The sequence below is a fragment of the Salvelinus sp. IW2-2015 genome, linkage group LG15 (assembly GCF_002910315.2).
Source record: "Salvelinus sp. IW2-2015 linkage group LG15, ASM291031v2, whole genome shotgun sequence".
NCBI lineage: Eukaryota > Metazoa > Chordata > Actinopteri > Salmoniformes > Salmonidae > Salvelinus > Salvelinus sp. IW2-2015.
The window spans coordinates 37,369,266-37,381,843 of NC_036855.1; the positions used below are offsets into that span (position 1 = coordinate 37,369,266).

At 41.3% G+C, this 12,578-nt stretch overlaps 1 protein-coding gene across 1 annotated transcript in view; it reads right to left on the reverse strand.

Annotated features, from left to right (window-relative positions):
• The window catches only part of LOC111974373 (potassium channel subfamily T member 1-like), a 56,166-nt gene extending 48,936 nt beyond the window's left edge, over nt 1–7,230 (reverse strand). Inside the window, exons 1-9 of the mRNA XM_070447359.1 lie at nt 7,202–7,230; nt 6,792–6,871; nt 4,106–4,208; nt 3,437–3,502; nt 3,124–3,172; nt 2,658–2,717; nt 1,594–1,668; nt 1,254–1,337; nt 67–161 (exon numbers count right to left, since the gene is read on the reverse strand). Coding sequence (XP_070303460.1) covers nt 67–161; nt 1,254–1,337; nt 1,594–1,668; nt 2,658–2,717; nt 3,124–3,172; nt 3,437–3,502; nt 4,106–4,208; nt 6,792–6,871; nt 7,202–7,230 — 641 coding nt within the window. The remainder of the gene's footprint in view (nt 1–66; nt 162–1,253; nt 1,338–1,593; nt 1,669–2,657; nt 2,718–3,123; nt 3,173–3,436; nt 3,503–4,105; nt 4,209–6,791; nt 6,872–7,201) is intronic.
• Nucleotides 7,231–12,578: the final 5,348 nt, after the last annotated feature.

Sequence of the window (12,578 nt, forward strand, 5' to 3'; positions counted from 1 at the left end):
TGCTGCCCATGGTGCCAGATCCATGGAGTTTCAAGGGAAAAGGGTCTGGGATCAGGGGGCACATACCCAGTGAAGACCAGACAGAGAAGGGTGCAGATAAGTATGAGGACCTGGTTGAACATGGCAGAGTGGGTCCTCTGGATGGCACGATGGAGATCGTTCTGAGGAGAAAGAGGGGTAGAGGGAGAGTGGGAAGGAGAAAGACAGTGAGGAGTGTTAATATTAAATCGGTTGGTCAGTCAATTGGTCTGCTGGTCAGCCAGTCTGTCTGCCTATCTATCTACGCCAGTGGTATTTAAACATTTTCAGCGGGCATCCCATTTTTTTCTGCCAGAATTTCTGGGGACCCCATTTTTTCATTTTATCTGGTTACTTTGATACTGATGCAACCAGTCAATAAACACGACCTTTCCTCAGATATACCAGTGGGCATGCAGTCCATGCCACACCTTGTTAATGTTTCTACCTAGCTGATTTGCTACCCACCATCTCCCCTCCAATCTCTTCAAGCTCCCTACCCACCAYGTCCCTTCATTACGTGTTAATGTTTCTGCCTGTCTGACTAGCTACTTCCCTCCAACCTCTCTAGGCTGTATCTGTTCTCTGTTCTCTCTCACAGCACTGATCTCCTTGGCCCTGGACCTAACCATCTGCCCACAGAGAGATGCCGCTGGCTCTGCCTCAAATCTACACTCATTGACGGTTTGCTTTACTCAATACAAATAGAAACTGGGTGTCTTTTGACTCTTTATAACTAGGGAATTTCTACCCACCACTGCTTTGGACTGTCTTCCCACATAATGCAGAGTTTGGCTATTCTACTGGTAGACTACTGTATATAATCTCTTAGAACTGATTCATGTTGATAAAAAAAACATGTATTGTCATGTGTACTCCCTCYCCGGCCTCTAGGTCACCAGGCTGCTCGTTAGGGAGCACACCTGTCAMCAGCGTTACGTGCATAATGACACTCAACTGGACTCCATCACCTCTTTGATTACCTGCCCTTTATATGTCACTCCCTTTCGTTTCTTCCCTAGTCGTCATTGTTGCTGTTTCATGTCAGTGCGCCGTTTGTGTTTCTTGTTTTGTTCATTTATTAATTAAATGTATTCACTCCCTGAACTTGCTTCCCGACTCTCAGCGTACATCGTTACATTTATTCTCCGCGAGCGAAACTGRTTGAAATGACGTCATTGCAACTAGTTTTGTCCAGTTTTGCCTGCTGCGTTATGGTTATAGCATATACTCACAATCATATTCTCCAGGGCACACTTGGCTAACCAGCAGTTGAGAAACACTGGGATGAAGATGTTTCTCAATGGAGGCCAGAAGATCTGAAAAGACAATTGAATGAGTGATTACTCGAGCCTAGGGCAATATGCACATGTACAGTGTAGGCCTATGCTCCTATCATCAAGTTTCGATACTCATAGTCTTGCGTTACCATACTCCTAAGTGTCGAGAGCCTGAAATCGACACCATAAACACTGCAAAAAGTCATATGTTTGCTAATGGGCTTTGTTTGCATGTGGAATATGGTGTGTGTGTGTGTGTGTGTGTGTGTGAGAGATCAGGTGGAAGAAGACTCACAGTAATTATAAATGGCACGGTATTAATCATCTCCAGGATGAAGGAGATCTGGAACATCTGCTCCCAGATATTCCCCTGGAACAAAGAAACAGGATCAATGCAGTGTAAGCCAAGGCTGTGTATTAATTACAGTAATAGTGACCAGATCAGAACTATTATATTTGATTTAACCTTTATTTTATTTAAAGTCATTTAAGAACAAATTCTTATTTACAATGACGGCCTGCTGGAGAACAGCGGGTTAACTGCCTTGTTCAGGGGCAGAACGACAGATTTTTACCTTGTCAGCTCGGGGATTCAATCCAGCAACCTTTCGGTTACTAGCCCAACGCTCTAACCACTAGGCTACCTGCCGCCCCGAATGCGAAAATAACTATGATCAATCACACCTGGGTTCAAACACTATTCTAAAGAATTTCAAATACTTTAGCTGAGCTTGACTTGACTGATGGTGGTAGGTACCAATAAACCAATAAAATAGGGACAAAACTGCGAACCCCGCCCATCTGGTAGACTAGAGCAAACRCTCAAAGTGTTAGCCGTGGCATTGGCTCTGTCTGTGTACTAATTACTGTAATAGTGACTAGGTCCGAATACCAAAATAACACCAATATTGTTGTAGTAATGACAAGCCCTCATAACTTCATTAAAACAAAACAATTGGGGATRGGATCTATCTGCCAAAACAAACAAAAAATAAACCCAATGTACTTTGTCCTCCTGAAGTAAATCAAACGTCACCTAATTCATCAAAGAGACATAGCACTGTAGCACTTTAATTAATCGGTCATTTAAGGAAATAAAATCAATGTAGGATGGACAACCTAATCTTTTATTCATTGGGATTCCAGGACTTTGTTTAATGGGATAGCGTATTAATTATCTGTTCTTCTGGCCCAGGTTAGAGCTAAGTGAAGGTGCATTCACACTGGTCACTGTAAAAACTTTGCCAGAAAGTGCATTTAATTGGTGAAATCTCACACAGACATGCCTCAGGACTGCTCAATGAAATGACTTCCTTATTGCTTATACGACCCTGACTGAGTAGAGCTGCGGTGGCTTACYTTGTAGCTGAGATATGTGAGGAGCATCGCCTCCAGGAAACTGATTAAGGCCACGGTCACCTGGAGCAGAACAGACAGAAGAAACATATTACCAGGGCTGCAATCTAACCAAGGCACCTAGGCAATCCATTACTTGAGAGAGATGTGTTGTAAAGTCGTTCCTGTTCTGAAAACTTTCCGGCTGTAAAATGTTTTCAGTTTAAATGCTGCGTGTTAAGATGCTACKTTTTACTTGGACTACAGTACCAATAAAGATGACTCTTGGTAAGGTCAAAATTCCAAAATGTTTGGAAAGGCATAGAGAGGACGGAATCTTGAAATCTACGTGAATTCCTACATTGGTGTCAATGGGAGATTCACAGGGATATGTACGCATATGGGTTCGGCCCAGAGTGATTGTGTGGCTATTGTTGAATGAAAAACATGAGAAGTGACTCTCAGTTTGTGACTCTCAGTCTCCTCTTACCTGTATCGCCCAAACAGGAACCCTTCTGTTCACCCAGAAAATCAACTCCCTTTCACAAGACAAAACAACCTTATTGATTATACAGTGTGTACTGTATATTTATTATTATTATCATCATCATCAGACAAAATTAATTCTCCCTTTCACAAGACAAAACAGTATTATTGAGTAGGCTATAAATACACCATATGGGTTAGACAATACTAATTCCAAAACACCATCTGATAGCTATGGAATTAGCTGAGCACATTACAATCCAAAACACATTCAAAGCCCAGGGTCAAGTCAATGTGCAGTGACCCTCATAACTTACCAGTTGATGTCTGTGATTTCTGTGGATTCTGCTGTGGCTGTGCTTGTTCTATTCTGACAGTTGACACTGCAAATTAAATGCAAACGAAATGCATAGGAAAGGTGGGGGGAAGGAAGTCATTCAGAGAGTGTGTGTGTGGTGAAAAATATACCCTGTGGGTAAGTCACCATCACTCACTCAGTACTGTATGTTGCCATGGTGATGGCCGGGAGGCAGAGGGACTATGTCTTTAAGAGCTTCTGGCGGCGGGATACACAAACAAACATATCCTGCTTCCACATCACTACACTAAGACTGAGAGAAAGGCTGCCCCATCACCAACGCTGCTCTTTCAGGCTTTGTGTCTCACACTCACAAATAAAAAAACTCATTTCAGAGTCATAGAAACTCTGAATCTTTTTTATCTGGACCAAATAGTTTTCTTTTCAACTGTGTAAAAGTTAGATTCTCTGAATCAAACTATCCCCACATGGATGAATACCACATTTATCAATCAATAGGAATAAAATACATCATCAGTAAAGTATGTATGTATTCTATCTCCATGCGCCCACACAAGTCTGTATTCACCAGCTAAATGACAAATCACAGTTTAGCATACATGGTGAGTCACTAGTAAGAGGTGAAATAGCAAGACTCTAGTRAGAGATGCAATTGTAGGAGTCTCACCATACTCCAGTGACCTGTTCAGGGTCGTCCAGAGCCACTCTGATGACGTAAAGGGCACACGTCAACAGCTTCAAGGAGAAGTTAAACAGACGGATCCTCAGGCCTGCAGGGGAGCAAACACAATATAACACTAAAGGCCAGATTTACTAAGTAATTGCATTGGGAGCAAATCTGTTCACCTGTTTCCAAAAGGGAATTAAACGATTATAGCTGACAAAGGTCAAATCAAGCTTAATAACTTATTAWGGTAAAGAGTAACTGAATTTGTGCTGATTTATCACCTATTAAAAAATGAATATGCTTAATCCGGGCTATTGTATATTAATAAATCTGGATGATGTTTGCAGTAAAGTTTTTGTAATGCAAGACACATTAGTATAGGGATATACTAGTTTAGGAAATGCGTTTTAACTCGGAAACTGACCTCATCCTGGGYCAATGAAATAAGAGGTGGGGACATTTAATCGAATATCCGGATTTCCAAGCGGACGTTAGTATTCGATTACTTGAGTGAGTGTTCATTTTCGGAGAACAAAAATAGTAGGCCTATTTTGACAATAAAAAAATATTTGTTATAAATTAAATGATATTATCCTTGTGACATTGTTACCTACCATGACATTTGAAATACTTAATAAAATATATTATATTTTTTATAACCGTGCTGAGCTAATGCTGCACATTTAGACTTCCAGTCAGAATCAGTTCTATCACGGCAAAAATCAGACTTCTCTTTCATTGTTGCTTTTAGCCAAAAACGACAGAAAAAAGCATCCAGTCCTCTGTTAATTACCTCTGCCATATGCATTTGCCGCATTCTGAATGGTCAAGAGAGTCGAGAGCATTTTTTATTATTTCGACTACGCTTTACAGATTTCCGAATGTTTTAAAATTATTCTACCTGACAGATGTATCATCTCTCACCTGAACCTGTTAGAGTGCTGCCCTTCTGTTTGCTTCTCTGTCTGTCTCTGGCCCGAAAAAAGTGATTATATCTGTCTACGAACAGAGCCAGTGATTCTACCCTACCGGACATCTCTCCTCCCCTGAACCCTATCTGTCTAAGTGCCCAGGCTGTGCTTTCTGCTCTCTGTCTGACCAGTCTAAAGTGACAMTATACAGTGGGGAGAACAAGTATTTGATACACTGCCGATTTTGCAGGTTTTCCTACTTACAAAGCATGTAGAGGTCTGTCATTTTTATCATAGGTACACTTCAACTGTGAGAGACGTAATCTAAAACAAAAATCCAGAAAATCACATTGTATGATTTTTAAGTAATTAATTTGCATTTTATTGCATGACATAAGTATTTGATCACCTACCAACCAGTAAGAATTCCGGCTCTCACAGACCTGTTAGTTTTTCTTTAAGAAGCCCTCCTGTTCTCCACTCATTACCTGTATTAACTGCACCTGTTTGAACTCGTTACCTGTATAAAAGACACCTGTCCACACACTCAATCAAACAGACTCCAACCTCTCCACAATGGCCAAGACCAGAGAGCTGTGTAAGGACATCAGGGATAAAATTGTAGACCTGCACAAGGCTGGGATGGGCTACAGGACAATAGGCAAGCAGCTTGGTGAGAAGGCAACAACTGTTGGCACAATTATTAGAAAATGGAAGAAGTTCAAGATGACGGTCAATCACCCTCGGTCTGGGGCTCCATGCAAGATCTCACCTCGTGGGGCATCAATGATCATGAGGAAGGTGAGGGATCAGCCCAGAACGAGGTCGTGTTTGAATGCTGTATGTTGTGGCAGGTATATAAAGCAGTGGAATAGAGGATTAATTAGTATGATAATTGGGGAAGAAAACACAACCCAGAGTACGGTGACAGTAAAGTCATTACAACAACACTGTGTTTGCACAAGGCTGAACTCACACACACACACACACACACACACACACACACACACACACACACACACACACACACACACACACACACACACACACACACCTTGCCTGGCTGCAGATACACATGTAAGTCAGAGGATGGTGCTAGTTGCTTTACAAAGACAATTTTCACTCTTTAATCATCCAAGCCTGCCTGCCATTGAATCTCTTTGCAATATAAACTCACCAGGGGACACAGTTACAACATCAACGCTTCACAATGGTTCTAAACTGAACAGGCCAAAACAATCATTGTAAATGGCTTGTTGGTTCAGCAGTAGGCTCTATACGGGTTGGATTTGCATGACATTTCTATTTGGCCCTGATGCTTTTTTCTATAACTGATGGGAAGTTGCTCAGAGATAACGACTAATACATTGCAAACAGTAACAACATACTGCAACCACACACACACGCACATACACACACACACACACACAAGACTGATGTCTAACACACACATTGTGCATGGCAAGTTGGACAGATATGTCCATTTTAGAAAGCCTACTGTACCGTACCACTGCCTTATGTCCTGATCAGAAATGATAATACCCTCTCCCTCAACCAAAAACCTAAAGTATTGTCCTTTTTTCACACTTACATGGTGTGTAGATACAGCACCATGCGTCACGACAACTAACTGAAAACCCTGACTGGAGCTGAAATTGGATATGCGATGCACCTTATCACTTAGATTCAAGTTATTATCCTTCTCGTTTCCAGGTCTCTGACTTCCTTGTCATGTTGTGACAGTACTGTACTTCTCTGTGCTGTACTCTACTTACTTGACCTTTGGTTTTTGATGAAGAACAGCTTGAGCCTCTCCTTGAAGGTGTTTTCATTCACATAGAACTCCACCTGCACCCTGGACAGAAGAGAGACAGTCAGTACAACTACCATGGAAGGTCACATGCATCCATATAGATACAAGGACCATGGTTGTGTGGTTAAATTCTGAACGTTGTCATGATATTAGTGAGTAAATTAACTTTATCAAGATGCATTGTGGTGAATACTGGGAAGCTCTGTTTTTTTGTGTATCTGTGACATCCATTGTTGCATTAGAGTACCATATGAGGCATTCAACAGTGTGATACAAGGAACATAGCTGGTCCTGGATGGGAGACAGATGCTGCTGGAAGTGGTGTTGGAGGGCCAGTAGGAGGCACCCTTTCCTCTGGTCTAAGAAAAATACCAATGCCCCAGGGCAGTGATTGGGGACATTGCCCTGTGTAGGGTGCTGTATTTCAGATGAGACGTTAAACGGGTGTCCTGACTCCCTGTGGTCACTAAAGATCCCATGGCACTTATCGTGAGAGTAGGGGTGTTAACCCTGGTGTCCTGGCTAAATTCCCAATCTGGCCCTCATACCATCACGGTCACCTAATCATCCCCAGCTTACAATTGGCTCATTCATCCCCCCTCCTCTCCCTTGTAACTATTCCCCAGGTTGTTGCTGTAATGTTTTCAGTCAACTTACCTGGTAAAATAAGGGTAAAATATATTTTTTTAATGGGTCACAATTACAAAACCAGTTCCTTTCATTGATTATGTTTTCCTGGAATTGGTAGCTAGACAGATACTGCTTAGATTTAAAGAAGTAATACATCGTAATGGCCCCTTTATWGTCTCTTATTACCCACAGTGGTCCAATTACGACAACAAAGTTTAATAAATTATTAAAGAGATGAACAGTAAGCATGAGAATTTGGAAACATATAGAGGTTGAATAGAGCAATGGACCTGATGTTGGACAACAACACATTGAGAATGCAATCTGTTTTCAGCGCCTTCCCTGTCTGCAGGGATGCAAACTGGTGAGGGTCCAAAAAGGTGACACTTTTTTTTTGCACTGAAACATGCAGAAAATCCCTGCTAGGGGGAAATGCAGGTTAACTAATTAAACAACAAAGAATATGATCTACATGATCAGTCTCTGTGTGTAAAATAAAGTGGTTAATGTGAACCTAACTCACAGCTAAAAAATGTAAAGAAAGCAATCCAATGTTATTTGTTGCCTAGACTTTACTGCAAATGACACTCAAGTCTTGAGAAAAAAACTATACACGAATATTGCAGTTAGCCATGACAGCCTTTATAATAGGACACTTGTGACCATACACATCTAAATATTGCACTTGGGGGAAAAACCCCCATCTTAAAGTAGAAATAGAATGAAAAAAACAGGCATTCTATTTTTGCTCTATTATAGTGGCCACTATAGTAGACAGGCTACATGTGTGCAAAAATAACGTTCACTGAGTAAAACAATTTAATAACCCCCCCTCACTCACGCGTGTTACTGTCAAATTCAACACAACACAAGCAATATCTTTCTTGCGGCACATTATTACATTGTACACTTTCTGCCTGTGGACATCTGTTCTACAATGTGCCAGCGGAGTATGATGCCCTTTGTTGGCATAATTGATCTCTTTCAGTCAGAGAGTACACCTGGCATACCCCTTTTTAACCACTGACTGAAAAAGTGAGAAAAGGGGACAGTTTAAACCAGGCCCAGCTCCACTTCATCCTTGAATCCACTTGTTTTAACAAGCAACGCTTCATTTTCACCCAATTCTCTCATTCAGAAAATTAACCACATATCGTTACTTTAGAGGAAAAACATCAGTTCACAGATAATTTGTTAGCTAGTTAACATTTCACACAGATTACCAGGGTCCAGTAAGCAACTAACGAGTTATAACTTGAGGAAAGGCAAGGAGTCGTATACCAGTTAATACTATAGCGAATTGGTTAGCAGCCAGCTAATTTTCACACCATGARCTAAATTATTTGATCAGTTAAAGTTGGCTAATGTTGCTCAACATTTCTCTCGCTAGCTAACGGAGAATTCAAWCCAGCTAGCAAGATACTTAATGCTATCTACTTCTTCTCCCATGATGCAATTTGCTAAGCCACCCCCTTAGTAGGCCTACAATACAATTTATCCAAGCAAGTTACATACTGTACTAGTGTGAGAAGTTCAATAATGTAAGAAGTAGGAACTCTCATTAAGTTCGGTCATATGTTGATTATAATGCTCTGTGAGCTGCAGTACTGTAAATGCATATTACCTYATTATCAACACATTACATAGCTGTGGCTCCTATCTGTAGAAAGCTTTGTCGCGGTGTGAAGAACTTTAGTGTACTAAAAAAAGGAAGTGGCGAATACAGTATTTCTGGTGTTCCCCAGGGAAGCACATCCCTACCCATCCTTTCCTGTGTGTGACATCCTCAGAGACGAGAGGTTCTTAATATTTATATCCTGTACTGTTAGAAAGAAGGTTCTGGATAGAACCACCAAGGGTTTTATGCACGCTTCATATATATCACCCTGAAATTGGTTCCATATGGAATCCAAAGGTTCTATATGGAACCAATTTTTGTTCAGTGACGAAGAACCCCTGGGGTTCTGATCAGAGAGCCCTACAAAACGGTTCTATATAGAACCTTTAGGGGTGTCATATATGCAGCAAGCACTATAACCCTTATTGGTTCTATCCAGAACCTTTTTTTCTAAGAACGTGCACTCTGATTGGTCCCTCAGCTATTCCATGTATTCCAATTGGACTCTCCTAATCCATCATGTCATGAATAAGTAAAASGGAACGGTGTAGTCACTGGGATTTATGGATCACCCATGTGGTACCACTTATTCATAATTGATAAGCTAGTCACTCTAAAAATATATATTTCATTCTATACAGTTGCATAGGCCTATACTGTAGCTATCTAATGAAACACATTGACGTTCATGTAAAGCAATTACATTAAGGGCCCATGGACTGAACGTTGGGGTGTRTCTGGGAGGTTACAAATGATGGGAGAGCTAACTGTGACTAACTATGAGTCAACTWATCTAAAGTGGGGGTGAAACAGATCTATTTGATCTCTTTCTGTAATAAAATGGTTGCCTCCCCTAACTCCTGCAGAGGGTAACAATAATGGGCTCTAAGCTCCTGCATGGACCTTGGAGCCTTGTTTGTGCCTGACAGAGGTTAGATTGTAAACTAACAGATGTGTAGCTATTGAGCCACAATCTTCCTCTGCATCTCGCTTTCATTCATTTCATGTTTCATGAGCTGAAATAAAAGATCCCAGAAATGTTCCATATGCACAAAAAACGTATTTCTCTCAACTTTTGTGYACAAATTTGTTTACATCCCTATTAGTGAGCATTTCTCCTTTGCCAAGATAATCCATCCACCTGACAGGTGTGGCATATCAAGAAGCTGATTAAACAGCATGATCATAACACAGGTGCAACTTGTGCTGGGGACAAGAAAAGGCTACTCTAAAATGTGCAGTTTTGTCACACAACACAATGACACAGATTAGCATGCTGACTGCATGAATGTCCACCAGAACTGCTGCCAGATAATTTAATGCTCTTTTCTCTCCCATAAGCCGCCTCCAATGTCGTTTTAGAGAATTTGGCAGTATATCCAACTGGCCTCACAACCACAGACCGTGTGTATGGTGTCGTGTGGGCGAGCGGTTTGCTGATCTCAACGTTGTWAACAGAGTACACAATRGTGGCGGTGGGGTTATTGTATGGGCAAGTTACAAACACAATTGTGTCACACCCTGATCTGTTTCACCTGCCCTCATTATTGTCTCTACCCCCTCCAGGTGTCGCTTGTTTTCCCAGTGTATTTATCCCTGTGTTTCCTGTCTCTCTGTGCCAGTTCGTCTTGTATGTCCAAGCCTACCAGCGGTTTTCCCGGTTTCCTGCTTTGCCTTTTCTCCTTTTTCTAGTGCTCCTGGTTTTGACCCTTGCTTGTTCTGGACTCTGTACCCACCTGCCTTACCGTTCTGCCTGCCCTGACCTTGAGCCTGCCTGCCACTCTGTACCTCCTGGACTCTGATCTGGTTATGACCTTTTGCCTGTCCACGACCATTCTCTTGCCTACTCCCTTTGGATTTATTAAACATCTTAAACTCCAACCATCTGCCTCCTGTGTCTGCATTTGGTTCTCGCCTAGTGTCATGATACAATTGAATTTTATCAATGGCAATTTGAATGCACAAAAATACCGTGATGAGATCCTGAGGCCCATTGTGAGGCCAATTTATTTTTAAGGTATCTGTGACCAATAGATGCATATCTGTATTCCCAGTCTTGTGAAATCCATAGATTAGGGCCTAATGAATTTATGTCAATTGACTGATTTCCTTCTATGAACTGTAACTCAGTAAAATCTTTGAAATTGTTGCATTTATATTTTTGTTCAGTATACATGCACACACAAATGTATATTTAATTAGAATTCACAATGTAACTTAAATATTTAATTTTCATTCACATTGAACATACGCACGTGTGTGCGTGCAAAGACATGCACACACACACACACACTATTGCCTACGAGAAGATTACGATTTCACGCCGCTTTGAAAATGACACACTGAAGTGAAGACTGTGCACTGTAAATAAACATCAAACAGATTTTTGACGGCAGGGCAATCTGTCTAAAAGAAGAGAACAAAGCTGCTTTAAATGCTCTGTTATCTGATTCACTATCATCTGTTGGGAGAAGGGAAACCATGATAAATGAAAGAGACAGACGTTTCATTCCACATGTCTTGTTTTTAAAAGGCGTAGAAGTAACACACACAGATGACAGTGTCAGTGATTGTTACTTGTGACTGAGATGCTTGTGATTGTTACTAGTGACTGAGATGCAAGCAAACAGTTGGACACTTGGAAAATTGTCTAGGTAATTTCCTACACGATCAGATATCTCATTGGCTGAGCCGAGGCTTGTTTGATAGGGGACACACAGCTGTGATGATTTCCCATGTTATCTTCCTACATAAATGTATTTGCATACTGAACAATATTCTATATCTCTCTCTCTCTTTCTCTCTCTCTCTCTCTCTCTCTCTCTCTCTCTAGTCAACCAACTCCACTGCTCCAGTCAACCTATGTCTATCTTTGATGACTGTGGATAGAATAAAGTCAGACTATCCATAATATACACAAAGTGATCAGAAATAGAAATAGCAGTTCTTACTCTAAGCACAATGTCTGTTGAGATATGTTGCAAGTAGAGAATCAGGTGCACATGCAAATACAAGACTTTTAAGACTTTCAAGCTTTGGCTATGTTTAGCTTTCAAATGTACATTTACTGATCAACAGAACCAGCCTTCCATAGCCTTCTGGTTTGGATTGTCCAGCCCAGGCTGACTGGAGGTGTATCACAAMACAGAGACTACAGCTTTCAGGGAAACAACCAAGCCAGTCCCTGCATGTCTAACAACTCCTACTTGGAGGTCTTGTTCCGTGGGCGCCATGGCGTGTTGAGGAAGCCTAGGCAGAGAACTATGTTAATATTGTAATATTTTACWGTTTTTTTAAGTGTTTATTGCATTTTTTAATAAACCCCTTTATAGGGGGCTTTTCCGAACAACCACCAAGTGTGGTGGTCTTACTACCGCTTTTACAGTCACCGAGCCATCACCCAGGTGGGTGGTACTACTTACTGTCATGCCTACTCCCTCTCTCCAGCGCTCGACGTCGCCGGTCTACTAACCACCGGCCCTGGCAACCATTATTAMGCAC